This window comes from Adiantum capillus-veneris, chromosome 30 (genome assembly GCF_014529385.1).
Source record: "Adiantum capillus-veneris isolate H3 chromosome 30, ASM1452938v2, whole genome shotgun sequence".
Taxonomy (NCBI): domain Eukaryota; kingdom Viridiplantae; phylum Streptophyta; class Polypodiopsida; order Polypodiales; family Pteridaceae; genus Adiantum; species Adiantum capillus-veneris.
The window spans coordinates 64303082-64328267 of NC_140960.1; the positions used below are offsets into that span (position 1 = coordinate 64303082).

General features: G+C 46.9%; 1 protein-coding gene across 3 annotated transcripts; it reads right to left on the minus strand.

Moving 5' to 3' along the window:
- Positions 1–150: 150 nt before the first annotated feature.
- On the minus strand, positions 151–25184 carry LOC147418095 (uncharacterized). Of its 3 annotated transcripts, XM_086506951.1 has the most exons (5): positions 24958–25184; positions 24350–24356; positions 23772–23945; positions 23433–23613; positions 21435–23359 (listed from the first exon to the last, which is right to left on the minus strand). In XM_086506951.1, the coding sequence occupies exons 1-5, from the start codon at positions 25133–25135 to the stop codon at positions 23273–23275; spliced, it is 627 nt and encodes a 208-aa protein (XP_086363077.1). In that variant the 5' UTR covers positions 25136–25184; the 3' UTR covers positions 21435–23272. The 3 variants fall into 3 exon arrangements, 1 of the variants encoding a protein (XP_086363077.1); XR_015187288.1 differs by lacking the exons at positions 21435–23359; positions 23433–23613; positions 24958–25184 and adding an exon at positions 151–673 and having other exon boundaries at positions 23772–23886; positions 24350–24777; XR_015187287.1 differs by lacking the exons at positions 21435–23359; positions 23433–23613; positions 24958–25184 and adding an exon at positions 151–673 and having other exon boundaries at positions 24350–24736.
- Between the last annotated feature and the right edge of the window lie 2 nt (positions 25185–25186).

The window sequence follows — 25186 nt, forward strand, 5'->3', positions numbered from 1 at the left end:
AGGCACAAGGCTGAGCATCACACTTGACTAGTGAAGCTTATCACACATTGTGGGAAGTTCCTTATCTCTAAAGGGAAGGAATGAAAAAAACAGCCACAAATCAGCTCTTGCATACGAGAAAACATAGTAACATCTACCGACTTCGATGCATTTGTAACAGCTAAATTTCGCACTCTGTAACATTATGGCAATTGGGGCCTACCACAAAACTTGGCAGTACTCACAACTTTATGACTCCAACCTGAGCTTGATCAAGTTAGATACAGGGCACCCTAGGATTTCAGCACCTCTGTTTTCATATACAAAAGTTGATTTTTTCATATAAAAATGTATGTATGCCGAAGTCTCTAGTTTCAAAACCGCATGCCAGAGAAATGTAACCCTGAATGTGTGGAGCTGCAACTTGGATCTACCGACTTGCAAAAACAAGCCAGCAACGAGGAAAATCAAGTTGCTTAAGCTTGATAAGCTAAGGTCCCCAGATGGAAAGAAATTGATCCATGAAATTAGGACAAGATTAAAAATTCCACAGATCAATCAGTGATATCCACAGCTCTCTGCCTTTCAGTGTCCGCCCAAGTCCTTTACAATTCTCTCCTTGTGAGAACCTTGTGAGGTGGCAAGTGAGCATCATCATCCTTAGCACCCATATCATCATCATCATCCAATTATCCTGTTTTGCAAAATCCCATAAACATTACTAAAATAAGAAAGAAAAATTGACAGTTTTATACGGTGCTTTTGACTTCCTTCAATGATTTCATACAACCCCCTAAGCTACAACAAGCAGCATAGGGTTTGAAACATTGACATCAAATGCTCTAAATGCAGAAACAACCTCCCTTCACAGCTGGCGTTATGCAATACAAATGCATCTTCTATGATTTGTTTTTTCTTTGAAAATTAGACATCCAGACGGTCAGAAATAGACAGCAGAAGAAGCGATAATGACACGGATTGGCTTCCGTTCTGGTGGATACCTTGACTCCGACCTTGCTCGATTCTGATAGAATCCTCTAACCCACAAGAACACCTAAGGCAATGCTGGAGAAAACAGATCACTGAGGTAGAACAAGACATGCCATCCGTGAGAGAAAATGAAATGTTATATTATACGTCTTCAAAAGGCCAAAATGACCTATGAGACCGAACTGATACAATCTGGGTGGATCTAATACAATGTCTGGGTACAAAATAAAGTAGAATGAAGTAAAATAAAAGCTAAAATGAGTATCAATGTCCGAGAGTAACATCGATGAGACTGCCCCAACTCTATCACCCGATCAAGCAATGTGCCTCTGGTGCCACTATACTGTGGGGCTGACTCCTCTGTCTGTGACCGGAAGAAATCTGTAATCTGCCGCTGTAGCTAAATCTCCTCTCTGGGCCCCTCCTCAAGAGGTCCTCTCTATGTCTGCATAGCTCCAATAAGTATAATCCGAGGCACCTCTGATTGTGATCCTGAGAGAGAGAGAGAGAGAGAGAGAGAGAGAGAGAGAGAGAGAGAGAGAAATGAAATGTAATATTAACGTCTTCAAAAGGCCAAATGACCTATGAGACCAAAAGGTTACATGTGGTGAATCTAATACCAGGTCTGGGTACAAAAAGTACAAAGGAATGAAAAGAAAATAGTCAGTAGGGTGGGGTGAAAGCTGATACAAAGGGAATACAAAGGGTGAGCTGATACAATGGAGCTCTCTGAAGTAGAGGCATCATATACATATACATCAGTATCCAAAAGGCTATAGAGGTTCAATGTCCTCCAAGGTAAGCACTCTGTCGGGATGGCTCCTATGTCGCGCCAGTATGGTATGGATCCTCTGTCGCAATCTACATCGATGGGGAGAGAGAGAGAGAGAGAGAGAGAGAGAGAGAGAGAGAGAGAGAGAGATGAAATGAAATGCTATATTAACGTCTTCAAAAGGCCAAAATGACCCATGAGACCACAAAGTTACAACACGGTGGAATCTAGTACAATGTCTAGGTAAAAAAGATAAAAAGTGGGATGTTGAAAAAAATATCCAAAATCCCTACCTACTACATGGTAAGTTGGAGCGGGGGGCAGGGGGGGTGCGCTCATACAATATCTGATACAAAGGCTGAGACAAAATTGGTACAAGGGCAGATACAAGAGTGGGCACGATATACAATCCTCATTAGAATCACAGGAAGTCCATCATCGGTCGCTGGCAGATCTCATCAATCTCCTCCATGGTCAGTAGTCTGACCGGGCGTCGTGCATATCGAGCCAGAGTGACCCAAATCCGCTGATGTAGTCTCTACCAATGCTGTGGGCGCTGGATCTCCCAAGCTCACTCGCTCGGTCGATCAGCGTGCCTCTAGATGAGAAGAGTATGAGCTCTGTTGTGGTCGTTGCACCTCTCACTGCACAATATCCACTCTACAGAAGAAGTCTATGATCCGTCTCTGAGACTGGCTAGCCTCTCCTCTCAACAAGCTCTCTTTGTGTCTTCGTAGCTCTAGCAGTAAGAAGGGACATCCTCCTAGGTGCTATTCGAAGGATCAACTTTACAACAACAGCAACAACAACAATAAAAGCAAGCAGCTAATGAAAGGAGCAGTTCGTGTAGTCGAAGACGAAGAAGCAAGAGAAGAAGGGGAGGTTTGTTTCGTTACAAATATACTTTGAAGATTCGTTTCTACTTTCTCTAGTTCAAGGGTAGGTATTATTGTCATCTTGCGTGGATAGTTCTTGTCATCCTTAGTGGATACTTTGTCATCCTTAGTGGATATAAGGATCTTCAGTGTAATGTCCTAGCCCAAAGTCCAAGGGGAGGATTGTTAAATTTGTGGCCTTTGGTGCGAGAACCCATGGGTCCCTTAGTTATCCAATGTATAGGTGGAAGATAAGACTTTGTAATATCTTAGATATTATATGCATCTTTATAAAAGACAGCCCGGATAGACTTTGGGCTCTATAAGAAAAGCTTCTATGTATGATATATGCTATGTTGTAAAGATATTGTATATTTGTATATTGAGTACTAAGTGTTGACCTTCTCTCTCTCTCTTTCTCTTTCTCTTTCTCAGAGGAGAGGTCAGATCCAACGAGAGCTTGCATTGGGAGTGATCACCTATAGACAGTCTCGTATTGCTACACGACGACTAGTACGACGGAAGAAGCGAGCTTTCTTGGTCCAGATGGAGCAGGATTTATATCAGCTCTTCCTTAGTAGAGATTCAAGAGAGGCTTGGCGTCTATTCCATGAGCAGTCTCCCCCACCAGTGATTACTTCTACGAAGATAAGGCGGTTTAGAGAGGATTTGTTCGCAGGTTCAGTTCCGGGAACCTCAAACAAAGCTCTCGCTCTTCGACACTTTGGTCGCTTCAATTATGCACTACGGGGTTCAGGTTTGGGGACCATCTGTTGACAGTGCCGGATGGAGTAATATGGAGAGGCCCTTGGTATCTATGATTTCTAGGTTGATTAGAGCCAAGGCCTCAGTTCCACATGACATCATACGAGCGGAGCTGGCTGCCCCACCTATGGAGATTGAGGCACTTACCAGATCAGTATCATTTGTACACAGCTTATGGGACACCATCAGGGACAGATATGCTAGGGTTGCTCTTGAATAATCCAGACAGCTAGACAGCTGGCATTACAGGGAGATACATCATGTTGGTAATGCACAGTGAGCTCATGGTTTCAGAGACATGGTTTCAGCATGGACAGGCTGCCCCCTTTCCAGTATTCTCTTGATGCACCATCTTTGGCTCTTACACGGATAGAAATTACTAGACTCATTTGGCAGGAGCTTATCCAGCTTGATACCAGGACATGGATAGAGCCATCACGGGAGTTGGGTATGAAGAGGGCTTTCTATAGAGAGCATCTTCTCCAACTCACGAGAGACGGATTTGTCACATGGCCCAGCTACATGGACACACATCTATCTCATGGGTTCCGATGTGCCATAGGCCAGATACGCACATCTTCACACCAGGTTGGGATTGAGGCAGGTAGATTCAGAGACATACCAGCAGACAGTAGGATATGTCAGTTATGCCATGCAGAGCCAGAGACAGAGTTTCACTACATATGTCACTGCACAATCTACTATGAGATAGAGGGACGCTTTCACTGTTTATTCAGAGATGGTTTTGACTCGTTAGATAGAGTCATGAGATATCAAGATCAGAGATGTCTTGGATTATTTATACTTGAGATACAGAGACATAGAGACTCTCTATTGAGAGGGCATAGACAGAGACAGTCCCAGCGACGCATCTCAGATTTCTTCAGTCCGAGTACCACAGAGGCAGAGGGGTCACCACCACCACAGAGCTCGGTTCCCTTCCATACACACACCAGTGGTACTCTCATTGACCGAGCTATAGAGTTGGGGAGATCGAGACGACCACGACTGAGGAGGGGAGCCACGCAGCACCGACGGAGATTGCGGCACAGGATCCACATGATTCTAGCACGACACCTAGAGTGTCCATCAGGATAGACTTCATGTCACTGCTATATTGTATCATGGTGACAATTATCCCCATTTTGTACCTTTGTGGCATTATACCATTGCTCACCTTACCAACTACCCATAGAAGTCGGTAGCACTCCTAGTTTGTAGTTTTCTTTGTTTGTACACAGACTTGGTACTAGACTCCATAGGTCATTTTGGCCTTTTGTAGACGTTAATATATCATTTCATTTCTCTCTCTCTCTCTCTCTCTCTCTCTCTCTCTCTCTCTCTCTCTCTCTCTCTCTCTCTCTCTCTCTCTCTACTGTGTATCTATGGATGCTCTAGCCCTCAAACCTCCTTGAGCTTCATTACACCCACCACCCGATCCCAACACTCTGTCCATACATTGTCCACGTCAGCATCCAGCTGTCCGCAGGGTCATGCCACGTCATTAGTTTGTGACACTCCCCTCTTGAAAGAATGGTAATCGCCCTCGGCACTCTGTCAAAACCTTTTCCCTCAACAGCTGTGTAACACACAACATTGTTTTCTTCATCAAGTAGCCATCTCGTATGGAATATCCTGGCACTATCTCCCCATTCTGTATCCGAGTAAAAACATAGGTAAAATCGGGATCAATGTGGTACTAGTCAACCAGATCCTCGAAGCTTCTGTGATGGATCGCGGAAATAGCCAAGACGAGGGGCTTCCGAGACAATGCATCTGCCACTAAGTTTTTTTTGTCCCTGAACATGGGACAATTTGAAAGTGAAATTGTAACAAGATGTTAGCCCACCGCATCTGCTTTTTCGAAAGCTGCTTCTGTGGCAAAGAAGTAGCGTAGACTCTGATGATCGATAAAGACCGTGAAATCGGCTCCGAGTAGACAATGTCGCCCCGCTGTGAAAGAGCATGGATCATTGCCAATATCTCTCTCCCACAAATCTGTGCTACCAATTCTCGTCTTGAAAACATTTTTCTTTCATAAGAAATCACATGGCTCTCTTGCATCAAGACCGCTCCCAGACTACGACCACAAGCATCACAATAAACATTGAATGGCTTTTGCAAGTCTGGCAAAGCCAACACTAGTCCAATAATCAATTTTTCCTTGGGTATCTGAAGGCGACCTCTGTCGGTCCCCACGAGAAAGGGACTCCTTCTTGAGTCAATAAGTGCAAAGGCGAAGCTACCTTTGCAAACTTATGAATGAACCGCCGGTAGTAAGAACACAAGCCCAAAAAGCCTCTGACTTCATGAACATTCTTCAAGTCTGTCCAATCGCGGATAGTCTCAATTTTGGCCGGGTCCATCTGTACTCCTGTTGCTGAGACGATGTATCCCAGGAAATGTATCTCTGGCAAGAAAAACTCGCTCTTTTTGGCATTAATAACCAATATGTGATCACGCAATGTCTGAAAGACCTATAGAAGATGGTGTCGATGCTCTGCTTCATCCTTGGAGAAAACTATAATATCATCAAAGAAAGTGCCCACAAAAGATCGATGCTCTCGGAAAATCCTATCCATCATTCGGTTAAAAGTTGTTGGAGCATTGGTAAATCCAAAAGACATCACCAATGCTCCGAAAGGCTGTCTTGTAGACATCTCCCAGAGCGATTCTGATATGATGATATCCGCTTTTCAAATCAATCATGCTGAAAGAAGAGGATATACCTAGATGAATCCAGGATATACCCAGATTCACCCTTGAAGGAAAGTGCAAGGTATAGACTCATGGTAGTCACCCACGAGACAATATAACCATCAGCTCCATCATGCATAGTATTGACTAAATACCACGACATTCCCACTAACGTCGTCAGTGCCCAATAGTGGGTGTAGAACTAGGTACAAACAAGAGGATCCCTAAGAATATCATCGATCCTGGGAATCGGGAATTTGTTCTTGATAGTGATTTTATTGAGAGCTCTATAGTCAATGCACATCCTCCAAGTTCCGTCTTTCTTTAGTACCAATAAAATCAGAGAACAGTAGGGTGAAGTACTAGGCTAGATGAGACCCTTCAAGAAGGTCTTTCACTTGGTTCATGATTTCTTCATTTTGGGCTCGGCTAACATGGTAAGGTGGCCGGTTCAGTGGTGTGGTTTCGGAAATCAGATCAATAGTATGGTCCTCAGGACGAGATGGGGGTAACTCGTCTGACACGCCTGCTCAGAAAGAGTCAGCATGTGTGTACGGAAATTCTTGTCGTTCTTTGTCCAATTCTGACATGTTCGTTCGTTGTTCATCATTCAATTCTTTCAAATAGATTGAGTAAACAAAGAGACTGGATTTCATTAATTTTGAAATGGCTGAAGCCGATACAATAGGGATGGACTCGCCCTTCAATTTTACATCAAGTACAATTTTCCTACCCTTCTCATTTGTTGAGGTGGCTTTCTTACCCAATAGTCGACCACGGCGTTATTCTTATGGTACCAAGGGATTCCTAAGAGGACCTCACACCCTTTCAAAGGCATGATGTATAGCCCTAAATACCCCTCACAATGCAAACGAAGTTTGTCAATGACAGGTGTAATGGCTACATCACGTCCGGGTGCCGCTAAAACTGCCTCTGCCGGTGGTCCCATCCTGTTGGACGTAATCTCAAGCCGCACCGCCAATTCAAGTGAAATGAAGTTTGCCTTGGCTCCTCCATAAAAAAAGATAAGGGCTTCCTGATCTTTCACTTTGCCCCATGCACGGCAAAGTTTTGTACTTTCATCCATCTGGCTTGGGTCGGCTCTTATGCAATCCGGTACCAGTTCTGCTTTCATCTTGCCTTTTCTGCCATGTTCCTCCCCTGCTCTAGAACTCTCTGGCCTGTCTTCAGTTTGTCCTCATTGTGCCTTTTGGGGCACTTTGCGGAGAGGTGCCCTCAACCAAAACACTTCCCCTCTTTGAGGTAGTCAGTTCTCTCTTCTGCAGTTAATCGGGGTCGTGCATCTTTTTTTTTCCGGGAATTCTTTTTCTTTCTGTTTTCATCGGTTGAGGTCTGTCTCATCTTCTGAGTCAAAACTTCATCAATGGGGTAGATCAAATTTCCCGAATGTATCGAGAATCCCCGTTTCGCATGTCCCATTAGTTGTTGTATAGACTAAGACTTTTGTTCAAGGCAGTAATCTCGGATCTCTGTAGGAAGTCCGCAGCAAAACCGCTCAATCTGTTCTTCAAAAGAGACCTTTTTAAACGAAGAGGTCGGTAGAAAAGAATCCCAAAACCTCTCACAATATGCGTCCAAAGTGTCACCCTTGGTTATCCGAAAATAGTTCCAAGCGGTTCTCACATCTCGTTCGTACTCCTTGGTCAACCGAGAAGAAATAAAAAGTCATTTGAACTTCAACCACTTTGTCGGAGCTTCTTTCCTCAAAAGAAGAGTGGACCACCATGTTCGAGCAATTTCCTTTAAAGACGATGCTGCCCTCCTAATCTTTGGAGTACTCTGAGTAATGCCCTCCGGAGAAGGCTATGTCAAACTGCTGAATGAAAGCCAAAGCCCTCGGAGCATCTCGGAATCCAGAAAAGGATTCAAATTTTATTGATTGTCCACCCTCTTTGAATTCCTTTGTCTTCTTGCTCTTATCTTCGAAGAAATCATATTGGTTGGCTCTGTAAAAGTGTTTCCTCTTTGCATAAAACATGTGGTCGTCGGAGTCCGAACTGTCAGAGGATAACTCCTCCGTAGAACTATCAAAAATTGGTCGGAATCTGATCTTCTTTGCCTTTTTCTTGTTCTTTCCAAAGCTTTGTTTTTTGCTTCGCTTCTTGCCCTTTCTGTCGTCCTCGATCGAATCGAAAGAGGAAGAGCTAGAAGAACAGTCAGAAGAAGAGGAAGAAGAATTGAGTAGTTCTTCAAAACACACACGCTTCTTTTGTTTTTGTGCAGATGCAAAAGAAGATTAACGGCACAAGTAACCAGGGTAGTCACTCCCCTTCGTGCGCTTCTTCAATTGCTTCTTCGATGGCTTCTTTGTGTCTAGAAGCTGACTAATTTGCGTCTGGACCACATTATGAACTTCTTCAGTGTGAACATCCTCAGAGTAGGAGGCTTCTTGATTGCCGGTTTGATTGGTGGCTCGATGGCTTTCTGCCACTGGGTATGCACTTCAGCCATCAACTGCTCGGTCAAAAATTTTGCATATTGGGGATCCTTAGCAAAATGAAGCATCTGCTTTGCGCACTCGTCAACCTGCTGTCGATGTTGCATCTCCATAAGTTCGTACTGTGTGGGCCGGGGTGGCCCGTACTCAGTCTCTGCTAAGTCGCTTGAATTTTCTATATTGCCTCCTCCCGCCTTAGCGATGGCAGAAGAGGTCGACTAATTCTTTTCGAAATCCATATGTGCCGCGAGAAGAAGGATCGGATTTCCCGATAGAAGAGAAATTGGTCGTGCTCTGATACCACTATAACAAACTTAGACACCCCACGTCTAGATTGTGTCGTGACACAAAAGAGATTCACTTCAAAACACTTCACAATTCAAGAGTCAACACGGCCCGGCATAGTTCCATGCCAAGAGAGATTGGCCCCAAAGACTGGCGCCCCTCGCAGTATTTCTTTTTATATTAATCTTCGAGCAAAGGACAACTCCCGCAAGCGCTCGCTCTTAGACTCTACATCCAGATGCTCTGAGAAGTGAGACCCTTGGGTCACTTATAAACATTACAAGGGATGCTAAAAACAGAGCCCCAAAAGCGTTAAACTCAAAAGCAATTGAGTTCCAAAAGCTTCAATCTCAAAATCTGCCAACAAAAAGCAATTTGCGGAATTTCTGTACAGCTGTCACATCAGCATGTCAGTGCAAAAAGCGGGCATCCGTACAGTGCCACGTCAATAGGTCCATACGTTGTCGACGTCAATAGCTAGCTGTCCGCAGGGTCATGCCACATCATCAGTTTGTGACAATGCCTCCTTCCAAGAAAATGGGTTGCATTGGGAAGCCAGAAGGATACATGGCGTCGTTTCCCCAATCATGAAGCTCTTTAGTGTGGTATAGCCATGGTCTGCCGATGAGCAAAGGAAATCCGCCCTCTACCTGGGGAAGACGAACCACAATCATGTTAGGTGCAACGGAATGAATGTTTGCGCTTTGCTCAAGATGAGTGCTCCGAACTGTGCTCAAGGTTCCTTTTGTTCTTATGGAATGTAGAGCCTTCCGTTCTTAATGAGAGAATGCTATGATCACAACAAAGTGAGAGGACACTGTCCGTGCAAGTGTATGAGACTGAGAGATAGAGAGAGAAGAGAGATACGACACCAGAGATGTTGTAAAACCCTCCTCCGAAGGCCCCACTCTCGTCGGCGAGAGTAATCTACTTATGATTGCACAATCTGGTACAAAGTGAATACATGTGACTAATGCAAGTCTAGGCTATGTTGACAACGACGACAAGGATGACGAGGCCGACACTAGGGCTGAAATCTGCAATCTTCCTACTGCTGTCCAAAAACGCTATGGGCTGAAATCTGCAAATCTTCTATCTGCTAAATTCTGACTCTATGTCGATGACGACGATGCGACGACGACGCGCTGAAAACGCAAATGCTGAAATCTGCGTTTCCGAGCTGAAACTATAAACCTTGCGGAAACTAACCGTGCGGCGAGGAACTGCTACGGGAAGGTGAGATCTGCGAGGTTCGGGACTTTATCTGCAGGTGCTAACTGCTGAAAACTGAAAACGCCTATGCTCCTTGTTGTTCCGTCACGGTTAAGCTGCAAAACGCCGGGGCTGATCTACAAACCAAAAACGCTAGGGCTGAAATTCCACTGCTGTCGCAAGTTGCTCTGCAAAATGCAAAACGCTAGGCTTCTCTGAGGTTCTGCTGTCGCCGAAATCTGCAAAAGAAAATCGCTAGCTGATCTGGTGATGAAAACGCTAGGTGATGGCTCTGCTCCAAAAACACTAGGTCTCTTGGGGGGTTTTTGCTGAGAAGTTGCCTGTTGAGCGTGGAGCTCCTGCTACCTCTTCTGCCAAATAGGCTAGCTTTGGTTTGCTTATATACAAGCTTACTCAATTTGCCCTACCTACTTTCCAACAAAAGTCACTTAAAAATAATAAGTGAAAAATGTCAAAACTAGGTAAAATAGGCTAAATACACTGAAAATTCCCCTGAAGGATTCTGATGGGAATGCTTATGATCATGTTGTGTGCAACCAGAGGATATGCATCTACACTAAGTGTCTGGGCATGCACGGTCTGCGAACAGACTCACAAAAGTGCCAGATCACTTCCTATTCTAGACTGACTGAACCGAACTGAACCCTGATCATGTTGTAGCTTGTCCACGGACACATACGGTTGGATGTGTCACGTGACAAATCATGAAGCTCTTTAGTGTGGTGTAGCCATGGTCTGCCGATGAGCAAAGGAAATTTGCCCTCAACTTGGGGACGACGAACCACAACAAAATCCAAGTTAAAGGTGAAGTCTTGTACCTGCAGAGGCACTTTGTCCACTATGCCCACTGGGTAGACTGTCCTTTGGTCGGCCAATGTAACTATAAAGAGAGCACAGCGGGTAGGCTATAGACCTAAAGCCAATATAGTGAACTCAGCATAAGGTTGATGCCAGATCCACCATCCACTATCACTCCTAAGAATTGTTGCCCCAAGACGAACACGGTGAGACGAGGGCTTCTATAATCAGTGAGAGGAGCAGCGGGATGGGATATCATATAGGACTCTGATGGTTGCATTGGGAGATGCCCGCCACTAGGACCAGCTCCGGGGTAAAGTGACTGAATAACTACATGGGTGTCACTTCTAAAACTCGGATCTAGCCGCAGCATGTCATAGAGCGACACTTTTTGAAATGTGTTCTTCAAGATTGTCTCTGCTGTAAGCTTTTCTTTTTATACAAGTGGTTTTTCAAGCACCTTAATTTGTTGTAGGTCGGCTACTGCTTCTAAGAAAGCTTCATCAACATTTGAGAGCAGAGACGACGATCCTTGCTTGGCACGAGGGAATCGCTTGTCGACAGCTGGAAGTGTGGTATCCATAGGTGGGATCGTGGGCGGAAGAGGGGAATTGGTTGAAAGGCTGAGACCCAAGGATGCCCTCTGGGCCCGAGTGAGAACACCAGTGGGCTCCTGTACCTGCTTGAACTTGGGAAAGGTAAACTCATTTTGGCTTTGATTTGGGCTTGAAGCCGTGGATGCGCGAAGTTTGGGACAATCCTTACTGTAGTGATCCTCCGCTTCAGGGCAATGACAACAAGGGGGGACCCTTCTGGCAGGGCGCATTTGCTTTGGTAATGTCCATATTCCCCGCATTTGTAGCACAAAATGGGCCGATTCAATGGGCGAGTCGAAGGGCGAGGTGTCACGAGGACGTGGCAACTGCTAACCTTAGTTGTTGGTTTGTTTCCAATGAGTTCTGTTTAATTTTTGAGACCCTCTTTTTGAAGTTGCAAATGGTCAGACATTGTATGGCCAATGTGAACGGTAGTTTCACCCGCAGACGGGAAGTTGGTCGGCACTGGAATTCGTAAAGTAAAAGGATGTCTAGGCTCAGTTCAAGATCAAGTAGGTCCCCCCATCGCACTTAGCAAGTTGGTGGATACTAGGAAGTACACTCAATAAAGGCGTAAAGTCAAGGTGGGATCACCAACAGAAAATATCCGATAGTTGGGCCACATTGCACTTTTGGATGCGGTCCCAATGAGGATAGATGGTCAGATGACCACGGGGAGCCCAACGGAATCATTTCCTAAAATTTAGGGAACTGCTATTCTGGGCCGTGAAATGTGTTCGCATCATTACCTCCGGTATGACTAGAGGAACATTTTACAACTCTGCCGCGAAGTCAACTGGGCGACTAGTCGGGAGATTTTTAGGCGGCAAACCCGAAACGGGCAAGAGCTTGTAAATGCGCCAAGTGTCAATTTTTCATGAACTTACCTCATGCAGAAAAAGGGCGCTGATTTTTAAGCTGGGAGAGGCTTCATTATGCATTTTGTCACAGGTTAAGAGCTATGGAGTGCTTTCTTTCCCTCTTATGTACAGTGTGGTGCCAGGAGTGATGCCTGTAATAGCGGGCTACAATGTCACTTTCACAGGACACAGTTAGTACAATTGGTCTAGGCTGTTTCACACTGGACGGACCCTTTGGGCTAGGGAGTGACGTGGCAGGGTACCAGCGGTGGTCTAGTGGACATCGTGGCCAGGTCACCACAAGGCTAACATTTATGAGCCGTTGGTGGCTCTTTATGGTGTTACATATGAGTAGTAGCGGTTGGTCATCGGGATTATCTTCTTCACCTCGGAGCTTCACGTAGTCGTCTTGATAGAGTCCATACACAGAGCACGTCTTCTCCATCCCGGCACATCTGAGCCTCTACATCCCCATTGTACCTGTAAGTCTTGGGCTGGAGCTTGAGCGTGCTGCCAAGCCAGAGTCTGTAACAGTCTTTGAGATAGTCGAGTCATATGTTCTGGTCTACTGTTGCGTCTTTGTGAGCCCTGTCGATGTCTATTGTTTCCTTTCTGTTCAGTCTATTTGAGTGAGATTGTCACGCACATTGCACTAAGGACCACCCACTGTAGAGAGCACGACACATTATCCGCGCTACAGGTGCTCTCATTTTGGCGATCACGGTGGGACTTCAACTGAAATCTCACTCTGTCAGGTGCAAATCTTGAAGCTAGTTGGGTCTATCTAGCTTCGCCGACCTTGCCTTGCACTTTTCTCCTCTCGCCTGGTCCAACTGGTCTAGTCCTCTCTCACCCTAGTCATCTCTTGCCCTGGTCCAACCTGTCCTCGTCCCTTTTCTAGACCTCCTCGTCCCTGGTCTAGTCCTCGTCCCTGGTCCAGCCTGGTCTAGTAGAGTCTAGACCAGTCTTCAGCCAGTTCAAGGTTTTCTTGCCCAAAGCTTGGTTGGTTTGGTGGTCCCTGCATGACCCATACAAGGCGGTCAGTCGAGCGTCAAAGCGCACTCCCGAGTCCTCTGAAGTACTACAACAGAAGACGACCCTTGGAACCTGTTAGAAGTCCATCAACCTCATCACCCATACCTCCACATACGACATCACCCATTCCTCCCTCCAGTTTCACATCTTCCAGATCACTTTCTCCAGTAAAGCTCTCTCCTATTCTGCTACAGCAGGCTACTGAGCAACAGGCTCAGCAAGGGGCCATGGAGCCGTTGGCTAGCGTTTTGGCTAAGGTAAACATCAAGTTCCCTACATTCAAAGGACTCTCCTCAGAAGATGCTGACGACCATGCAAGGAGGTTTGTATCTCTCTGTAGGGGTCGTGGTCTTAACAGGGAAGATGCTTATTTGGTACTCTTTCCATCCACCTTGGATGGCTTAGCAAACAAATGGTACAGCCAGTTTGCAGAGAACCATTTTGCAACTTGGGCGACCTTAACACAACTTCTGTGCAGCTTTCAGGCCAGGTGACTACCAAGAGAAGGTGTTGGATGAGTTGGCCAACATGGTGCTCAAGCCAGAGGAGACTTTTGCAGAACTTATGATGAAAACCAAGTCTCTGGTTGCCAAGCTTCCCCAGCAACCAGGTGAATTTATGGTTAAGAAATGGGTAGAGAAGGCGCTTCCCAAAACTTCTCAGCAAAAACTACGAGAGTCTCCGACCCGACGCCACTCTGGAGGAGTTCATCGCAGCTGCTACGAGGATAGAGGGGGCTAGGAAGCTGTTCTCCAACCCCCCTCACATAGAGACCCCCTCTGTGTTTTTGGAAAGTCCTGATCCTTTAACTTCTTTACGCAGGGAACTGGAAGCCCTAAAGTTACAGGGAGCTCTTCAAGAGGAGAGGTCCTTCTCTCTTAGAGAAGAGAAGCCTCCACATCACGAGGCATTGGAAAAAATTAAGCGCGAGCTAGAAGAGCTCAAGTGTCATCAAGAGACTAAGGCTACGATTTGGTGTAGCTCATGCTGCTCTCCAAGGCACCCTCCACAAGCATGCCCCCTTCCGGTTTACTGCCACTTCTGTGAAAAATCTGGACATGAGGACAAGGACTGTTACTACCTCAAGGGATTGCGACAAATACAGCAAAGTCTTGGTCCTACTCTTCAACAAGGGCCAGCACTTGCATCCAACATGGTTTCTCCCTGTGGCCATCCACACCATATGCCACCTTTGCTGACAGCCCCTCCTATGCAAGGTATGCAGAGCACTTTTCCCTCTCATAGCTTTTATCATACCCTTGGTCCCTCATCACCTCAAAGCTTCTATGCCTCCACCTCCAACTCAATGCACCAGGAGCAAGGACCACCTCGCCCTTCGACTCGCCCTTTGAATCGGCCCATTTTGTGCTACAGATGCGAGGAATATGGGCATTACCAAAGCAAATGCCCTCTGCCAGAAGGGTCCCCTCCTTGCCATCATTGCCCTGAAACGAAGGATCAGTACAGTATGGATTTCCCTAGACTTCGTGCATCCACGGCTTCGAACTCAAGTCAAAGCCAGAAGGAGTTTGCCTTTCCCAAGCTCAACTTGATAGCAGTGAGCACTGTTTCTCAGCCGCCCCCTTCTACCCACGTGGTTACCCCTCAAAATAAGCCGCCGCAATTGGCAGAGGAGCCATGGGGCGTCCTCACCAGGGCCCAGAGAGCCGCTCTCGGTTTTAGCATTCCATCAAGTTCAACTCCTCCACACATTCTCACACCAATGGATACCCTGCCTGCAGCTGTTAACAAGCCATCCCCCAGTGCCATGAAGGAATCCAAATCTTTGCTCTCAGATATTGATGAAGCTTTCTTGGAAGCAGTTTCCGATCTACAGAAGATCAAGGTACCAGAGAAACAACAGGTAGAAAAAGAGAAGCTTACAACAGAGACAGTCTTGAAGAACACTTTCCAACAAGTGTCCCTCTATGACATGCTGCGGCTAGATGCAAGTTTTAGAAGTGACACCCTTGTTGTTATTCAATCACTTAGCAAGTCCTAGTGGCGGGCACCTCCCAGTGCGACCATGAAAGTCCTATATGATATCCAATCCTACTGCTCCACTCACTGATTATAAAAGCCCTCGCGTGACAGTGTCCGTTTTGGGTTGGCAATTCTCGGGAGTGATAGTGGATGGTGGATCTGGCATCAACCTGATTCCCGAGTTCACTATGTTAGCTCTAGGTCTACAGCCTACTCGCCCAGCTCCCTTCACAGTTACATTGGCCGACCAACGGACAATATACCCAGTGGGCATCGTGGACAATGTGCCTCTGCAGGTACAAAACTTTACTTTTAACTTGGATTTTGTGGTGGTTCCTCTTCCCCAGGTTGAGGGAGGATTTCCCTTGCTTATTGGAAGACCATGGCTGCGACACACTAAAGCACTCCATGATTGGAGAAACGATGCAATGTGGATACATACTTCTGGCTCCCCGATGCAACCCATTCTCTTAGAAGGAGGTATGGATCCAGTGGTGCAACAAGTTTCTTTGTCAATGGAAACGAACCCTGAACAAGAACAGCCTACTACACCTGAAGGGTCAGACGAAGATCTGCTGGAGTGGTTGGAGGCTACCAAATCTATGCCTTGTTATGGAGTCTCTATTCACTCTTTGCCTGAAGGTACACTCTCTTCAAAAGTTTCCATAGTAACTAAACCTAATGAGCCACCTGAGCCTATGAAGAAGTATAGAAGCAGAAAGAAATCTCCTCTACTGGAGTTCGCTCCCCCTCAAACATCAACTCCTTTGGTGTCTGCTTCTCCGACCAGAACAAAGCTCTCCTCTGTGTCTAGCAAACTCCCTTCACAAAGCCCGTCCTGTAAGATGAATTACAAGATCATGATAGCTGTCTTGCTGATGATAGCTGTCTGCTCCTTACGTGTACCTATCTACCCCTATCCCCTCAACCCTACACACAATCAGAATGCCCACATGCTTAGGGTTCACACTGGTAGTGGCAAAGAGATCATCAAGAGCGCCAAACATAAAACGTTCTGCTTCAAGACGTGTCTCTGCCATACATGGATTAAGGGACTCCCTAATCACAGCAAGCGGCAAATATGTCTCTTCACCAAGCCCAGATCGCTCACAAATCCTATGCTGAAATTGCAAGCTCTTATCATTGAAGGCACCCATGGCAGCAGAGTATCTTATGAAATCCTCATTACTGCACATGTCCTTTTTGGACGCCTTATAGCAAGAGAAGTACACCATATTCACAGGGTATGGCCGTGTCATGAAGTAGATAGTACTGACAAAGACAAGTGTGGTGGAGAAGAGAGTGACATTGACCAGGTGTATTGAAGCATATCCCAAATGGCTCTCATACCGACATGCCAAAGGCGACCCATCCCTGTTGTCATCACTGCCACACTCAAGGGAAACAGTAGGTTGAGATGGTTCTGCAGGGCGTGAGTTGGTATGCAGTAGAGTCCCCTTGATGGGTGAGCTGCATCCCTGTGCTGCATTGAGGAGTCGTGACTTGCTCCCTTACCCCTAGTTCCCCCTCACCTACCCCTCGCCCCCTATCTACCCCTCGCCCTCACCCTACCTAGGCCTCGCCCTCGCCCTCCCCCTAACCCCTGCCTACTCACCCCTCGCCCTACCCCTCGTCCTTGTCCCTCGCCCCCTACCCACTCGCCCTCGCCCCCTCAACACACCTCGCCCTTGTCCCTCCCCCTCGCCCTCGCCTCCTCACCTTCCCCTCGCCCCTACCCTCCCCCTCACATTTCCTCGCCCCTACCCACCCCCTCACTCCCTCTCGCCCCTACCCTCCCCCTCCCCCCTCGCCCCTACCCTCCCCCTTAAGCCTTCGCCCCCTCACTTTCCCTCGCCCCTACCCACCCCCTCACATTACCTCGCCCCTACCCACCCCCTCTCGCCCCTACCCTCCCCCTCGCCAGCCCTCGTCCCTACCCTTTCCCCCTCGCCCCTACCCACCCCCTCTCGCCCCTACCCTCCCCCTTAAGCCCTCGCCACCAACCCTCGTCCCTACCCTTTCCCCCTCGCCCCTACCCACCCCCTCTCACCCCTACCCTCCCCCTTAAGCCCTCGCCCCCTCACCCCTACCCACCCCCTCACTTCCCCTCGCCCCTACCCATCCCCCCTCGCCCCTACCCTCCCCCTTAATCCCTCGCCCCCTCACCTTCCCCTCGCCCCTACCCTTTCCCCCTCGCCCCCACCCTCCCCCTCACCAGCCCTCGCCCCTAACCTTTCCCCCTCACCCCTACCCTCCCCCTCACACCCCCTCGTCCCCTCTCACCATCTCTAGTCCCCCCCTTCACCAGCACACACCCACTCACACTCATTGTCGGCTTTCCCTTCTGCTTGTTTGATCTATGTCATTTCTTTGCTTCTCGCTCCTTTACTCTGTGCTTTTGCTTGCTGCCTCTGCCTTTCCATTGCTTTTTCTACCCTCCCCGCCTTCACCATGCCTGAGGGTACTGTCGAAATCGAGCTCATCAAGGGCCATGACCTCAAGGATGTCAAATTCCTCAGCAAATCAAATCCTTATGCCGTGTTGTCTATCGGGGAGCAAAAGCAAAAAAGCAAAATTGTGAAGGATGGTGGGAAAAGCCCAATTTGGAATGAAAGCTTCCTGTTCGAGATCCTTGATGGTCCGCATGAGCTTGAGATTGCCCTCTTTGACCAAGAGAAGCATGGTGGAGATAGGCTTAAAACAAACGAGCAAGCTTAAGAGCCTTCTGGCTGTTTCCTTGTGGCTTTCAAAAATTCACTTGGTTGCCTTTGTTGTGGAGCTTTATTCTGTTTTGCCAATTGGGATTCTTGGATTATGCAATCATACTAAGTCCCGCCTATTCAAAGGCTTAAAACGTTTGCAAGCAGTGCAGTGTGTTTAAACTCCACTTTTGGGCCTAGAACCTGCTTCAAGAAAGATGTACAGATGCAGTACCTAATGGTTTTCTTTTACAGTTTTTTCAGTATTTCCTGTCACCGAGACGGTGAGCGGTCTTGTGGCGGGCAACCCGTCGTAGGCTACAGTGTCACTTTCACAGGACACAGTTAGTACAGTTCGTCTAGGCTGTTTCACACTAGACGGACCTTTTGGGCTGGGGAGTGACACGTGGCAGGGTACCGATGGTGGTCTAGTGGACATCGTAGCCAGGTCACCACATGCCTGACATTTATGAGCCGTTGGTGGCTCTTTATGGTATTACATATGAGTAGTAGCGGTTGGTCATCGGGATTATCTTCTTCACCTCGGAGCTTCACGTAGTCGTATTAATAGAGTCCATACACAGAGCACGTCTTCTCCATCCCGGCACATCTCAGCCTCGACACCCCCATTGTACCTGTGAGTCCTGGGCCGGAGCTGAGCGTGCTACCACGCCAGAGTTTGTATCATTCTTTGAGATAGTCGAGTCATATGTTCTGGTCTGTTGTTGTGTCTTTGTGAGCCCTGTTGATGTCTATTGTTTCCTTTCTGTTCAGTCTGTTTGAGTGAGATTGTCACGCACATTGCACTGAGGACCACCCACTGTAGAGAGCACGACACATTATCCGCGCTACAATGCCCTGCACGCTACACACTGCTCTCTCTCTCCCCTACGTGCAGTTATGTGATACCCCACAAGAGGGCTCTTCATTTGACTCATGTACAGTTGTGTGGGTTCATGCTTTTGTGCTGAGGCAAGAGCCTCCTTGAGCAGGAACAGGGGTAGTTAGCTGCTACTCCAAAGCAAGCACCGGTGAGGGTCATAACCTCACCGTACAGGTGCAAATTCAATGCTGTGTATGCGCAGAAAATTGCCTGTTTTTCAGCCATACGGACGCCAAAACACTTGGGAATCGTGCCCCACTGGCAGAGGACAGCTAGGGGACTGTTTGGGGCTGAAAACAGGGCAAAAACCAGTAAATACAGCGAGCTGAATTTACTGTTTTTGGGCAGGAATCAGAGGGTTTATGCCAGTGCAAGTGAGATCCAGCAGGGGAATTGATTTCACGCAAGTTTTGGGGTTGTTATGCTGCCAAAATTTGGCCAAACTAGGTAGTATCTAGTGTGATACAGGTAAAGGATTCCCAGGATCTTACTTTGTAATTTACCCTCTCAAAGAATAAAGAAATACCGAAAGGGGCGCCAATTTTGGGGCCTACAGGTTGTCGCTGTCTGCTTGGAGCATTCTAGCTTCCAAGCCGTGTGTGTGCTTAAGTGTTAATTCCCGTCGCAAGATTCCTTTGCACGTTCTCTCTGTGTGTGTCAAAAGTAAAGAATTTCGCGTGAAAGCCAAAGTCTACCCTACGGGCCGGTTTCACGAGGTGGTCCTTACTCCTGGTGCATGGAGTTGGAGGTGGAGGCGTAGAAGCTTTGAGGGGATGAGGGAGCATGGGTATGATAAAAGCTCTGAGAGGGAAAAGTACTCTACATACCTTGCATAGGAGGGGCTGTCAGCAAAGGTGGCATGTGGTTTGGATGGCCATAGGGGGAAACCATGTTGGATGCAGGTACTGGCCCTTGTTGAAGAGTAGGACCAAGAATTTGTTGTATTTGTTGTAATCCCTTGAGGTAGTAGCAATCCTTGTCCTCATCTCCAAACTTTTCACAGAAAATGGCAATAAGTCTGAAGAGGGCATTCATGTGGAGGGTGCCCTGGCGAGCGGCATGAGCTACACCTGACCACTGCCTTAGACTCCTGCTGAATCCGAAGCTCTTCTAGCTCGCGCTTGATCTGGTCCAAGGCCTCTTGATAAGGAGGCTTCTCCTGTCGAAGAGAGAATGATCTCTCCTCTTGAAGAGTTCGTTGTAACTTCAGGGCTTCATGTTCCCTACGTAAAGAAGTAAAAAATCAGGACTTTCAAAAAAAACTGAGGGGGTCTCTACCTAAGGGGAGTCGGTGAACAACTTCCTAGCTCCTTCTATCCTAGTAGCAGCCGCGACAAGCTCCTCCAAAGTGTCGTGAGGTCAGAGACTCACTCGAAGTTTTTGCTGGGAAGTTTTGGGAAGAGCCTTCTCCACCCGCTTCTTAACCATAAATTCATCCGGTTGTTGAGGAAGCTTGGGCACCAAAGACTTTGTTCTGGTCATGAGCTCTGCAAAAGTCCTTGGCTGGAGCATCAGGTTGGCCAACTCATCCAGGACCTTCTCCTAGAAGTCCCCTGGTCTGAAAGCTTCACAGAATTGTTGTCGTAATGTAGCCCAAGTCGCAAAGTGTTTCTCTGCAAACTGATTGTACCACTTATCTTGCTAACTCATCCAAGGTGGATGGGAAGAGTACCAGGTAGGCGTCTTCTCTGTTGAGGCCACGACCCCTGCACAAGGAAATAAATCTCCGGGCATGGTCATCGGCATCCTCTGTGGAGAGACCTTTGAAAGTTGGAAACTTGATATTCACCTTAGCCAAAACGCTTGAGAGCTCCTCCATGGTTGTCTGTGCAAGAGCTTGTTGCTCAAGGGCTTGTTGTAACACAGCGAGAACTTTACTGGAGGGGGTGACCGGGGAGGTGTAGAACCGGTTGAGGGAATGGAGGTAGTTGCGTGAGAAGAAGGTAGGGGTAATGGGGCTAGTGGACTTCTGCTTGGCACGAAGGGTTGACGCTTCCTGTGGTAGTACTTCAGAGGACTTAGTAGTGGGCTTTGTCGCTCTTTCGACTGCCTTGTATGTGTCATGCAGTAACCAAAAGCCCACCCAAGCTTTGGGAACGAAGACCTGTAACTTACTGAACACTGGTCCAAACTCCACTAGACCAAGGGGAGTGGACTAGACCACTTGGCTAGACCTGGACGAGAGAGGACTAGACCAAGCCGAGAGACTACTAGACCAGGACGAGAGACTAGACAAGCAGGTCTAGAACTGAGGAAGTCAAGGTGAAACTAGACTCGACAAAGCTGAAGCAGCACCAATACAGAGAGCTTAAACCCAGTAGCTCCTCGACTTGACTTTCCACGGAGTGAGACTTCAGTTAAGGTCCCACTGGGCGTGCCAAAAATGAGAGCACCTGTAGCAGAGATAATGTGTCGTGCTCTCTATAGTGGATGCTCCTCAGTGCAATGTGCGTGAGATCTCACTCCACAGAATGAAAAGACAGAAGACAATAATAACAGAGCAACAACGGCAAGACTCAGCAGCAGAGCCTGAACAGCATAAACATCGACTAACTCAAAGAAACCAATTCAGACTTTGGCATGGTAGCACACTCAGCTCCAGCCCAGAACTCATGGATACAACGGGGGTGTCAAGGCTTAACAGTGCAGGGATGGTGCAGACATACTGTGTATGAACTCAAAATACTAGACTCAAGAACTCCCGACCATGATAATCTGATATCAGACAACTGGAACCAACCACACATATGTACCACCATAAGGAGCCACCAATGGCTAACAAAAATCCGGTCCAGCTAAGTCTTATCTCCAAACTGTGGCGGTGGCGGTCCGTGCACGGTGTCGACCAGACCACCACATGTATCCCTGCCACATGTCACTGACCATGTGAAAGCCCCCCTCCAGGGCGAACTCCAGCCCAACTATACTAACCGTCCAGTGTGAACTCCAACCAAACTGTACTAAGTGTTTGTCCCATGCTGTCTTCTTGCTCATCTGTTCACTATCAAAAAAGGACGAGCTCTCCTCCTCTGAACTCCTAGATGGCCTCCCATGCTTTCTAGACTTTTTCATAAATCTGCTTTTCTTTCTTTTTCTCCACTTCTTCCGCCTTTTCTCATCCTCACTAGAACTGGAGAACGACGAACTGTCAAAACTCTCAAAAGACGAAGAGAGATTTGGGTCATCGTCGAAACGAACACGCCTCTTGGATCTGCTTGCAACGTCAAAAGCGACTCTAAATAACCAAAAAAATCCACCGATTTTCTCTTCTTTCGAGAGTGCTTCAAGCCTTTCATTATCTGGTTCACCTTCTTTTCAAGATCTTTGTCCAGCTCTTTCTACGAGTACAGTCTGCACTCATCTGTCCTTTCAGCTTTCTTCTTGACCTAAGAGGAGAGTCTATGGTCTCAAGCCATCTCATGTGAATCTCATCAATCGTCAGGTGTTTAACAAAATTCAAGTTTTTGGAGTACTTGACCAGTTTTTTCACATGTGTCAACTTGCAGTTGACGTTTGTACTTCGCTATGGCAAACTTCCCAGCCGAAAACTTGCCCATATCTTAATTGTTTTCTTTAGTTCCCGGGCCGATTTTCAACTTTTCTTCGCCTCTTCGCTGAGAGGTGTTGTCTCTATGGATTCTCCGCAAGAACCCATGTGTGTGCAAAGGGATCGGATCCTCTATAAAAGAAGAATCTTTCTGAGCGTTGATGCCACTATTACAAGCTTGGGCATTCCAAGTGAGAATTCAATAGCAACACATGAAGAGAACCTGCAAAATTGCAGAGCTTGGCGGGGGAGAGAGAGAGAGAGAGAGAGAGAGCACGACAGAGTTCTGCGCCAAGATGCACACACCCCAAAGACTAGCGCCCCTTCCAATATTTCTTATCGTTACTCACTGCAAAGTACAAATCTCAAATGGGTCACTAAATAGTGAGTTAGCATTAGAAAACTCCGTTGCACATTTCTCCCGACTTGACTCAAAAATCATATGAAAGCAGTAGATCAGCTAGCGTTTTTACTCATGAGAAATAGCGCCGGCAAAGACCAGCAGCCCCAACGATTTTGTAGATCAGCCCTTTGTGTTTTTTGCTCTTTCATCGCAAGCAACCTCCTGAAACTGTAGATCAGCCCAGCGTTTTCAGTTTTTAGCTCTTTTCCTCGCTGCAAAACCAGCCCAAATCTACTAACGCTAGCCTCTCCGCTGCAGCCCAGGACTTTGGCAGCCCAATGAGCCTCGTCTCGGCCATTCCCTTGTCACATCGAGTGCTTCCATCGCTGTCCATCAGCATCTACGTTTTCAGCCTTGCTCTGCTTGACAGACCGACTACGTTTTCGTAGCCATATCTACGTTTTCTACGTTTTCCTAACTAAGAGAGACGAATCGAGGCAGATCATACACCCTCCAGGATTCGCTGCCCTTTCCAATGTACCCCAAACGATGAAGCACATCCTGACAAACAAGAAACAAAAGTTAAACGTTACACATATATTTGAATATACTTATCGCTTAAAGAACTACTTACCCCCTCGATGTCTGCAAAGACACGATACGTAATGGGTCCATCAACTCTGATGACATCCCGAGCATAAACGTCAAGGTCGATGGCCAGCGGCTTCTTGTCTAGAACCAGATCACCTCTCCTAAGCCGAAATTGGATGAAGGATACTAGTTTTAAACATGTATCCTCCTCTACCTCTCGAAAACTACAAGGAATTCAAGCAAGATAACGAACACTCAATCGTAAATTATAATATACTTCCATACTCGTATACGTTTGCCTACGTTAGCATAAACTATACACTCAATTAAAAGATTGCATGAAATTTAAGAGAAAAAACGAAAAGAAGGAAAGATTGATTACCTATTGCCACTGCCAACGAAGCCTGCCGTGCCTGCTACGAAACCGGAGTATGGTGAGAAATCCTCCGAGGAGGAGGCAGGAGGAGTCCATTTGGAAACGGTCATCAGGTACATCACTGAACAAGCGGGTGGCTCAAAATCAAAAGGTTGTGTGTAAAACAACTCGCCTGTCTCCCTACCAAACCGCAACCACACAATCACACGCGCATCAGAGACGCTGGAGGTCAAAAGCAAGAGCTCGGTACCAAAGAAAAAGACTAAAGATTAAATCTATTTGATTACATTACTTTATTCAACTTTATTAGATAGCAAAAGCTCGCCCATAAAACAAGAGCTCGGTACCAAGGAGAAAGACTAAAGATTAAATCTATTTGATCACATAACTTTATGTAACTTCATTAGATAGCAAAAGCTCGCCCATAAAACAAAACAAGAGCTCGATACCACAGAGAAAGCTAAAGATTAAATCTATTTGATTACATTACTTTATTTAACTTTATTAGATACCAAAAAGCTTATCCTTCCTTCTCTCTTCACTCTTATTTACCCTGCAATTGCTCCCGTAACCACTTCACTCACCTTGCTCCTTAGAAAAAAGAAACAATTCTGCGTTGCCACACGCTCCCCTTTCTCTCTCCTCTGCACGCTGCGATCGAGATACGCTCCTCTTTCTGCACTTCGGGCCCACCACGTCGCATGCAAGGAACTGCAACGTGACAACGTCTGACGACGACTACAATTTCGCGAGGCGGCGGCTTCTTTCCTTTAAACAAGGTTGGCACTAACTTGCCAACGGTGGCACTACCTGTGTGAGAGAGAGAGAGAGAGAGAGAGAGAGAGATGCTTACACTTAGTCATAGAAACAGAGGAAAATGGTCCCATTTGTTGCATTGGAGTGTAGACACATACACACATACATACACGTAGGGGAGACATAGAGAGAGAGAGAGAGAGAGAGAGACATGTTTTTTGAGAAAGGCTTGGAGTTGCAAGAGGCATTTACACAATTTTTGACCGATCCAGAGTGAGAACGACATTGTACAGAGCAATTATCCTCTAAGCATACATGAAGAGTCACAAGAGATTCCTCATCCTTCCAATCCTTTGCATGAGTCTCCAATCAGACACATTGCGAGGAGCAGACCTTGCCGATGAAGCAAGAGATGTCAAAGGCCCGAGAATTGTACTTGTGCAGAGGATGAGGGTGCAGATCTCTAGGCTAATATCTTCCATCTGTACAGTATGCTTTGTATCATGGGTTCTTATGGATGGAGTTGAGATGCATGAATGCAATTCTTGACAGTCTATGTTGTTGACCTGAGATACAAGCTCATTGTCGTAAGATGCAGGCTCCATATCGGCCATTTCATTGGCGGTTGCGGATGCTTGCGCGCACACCTCGATTGGAAGTGTGTT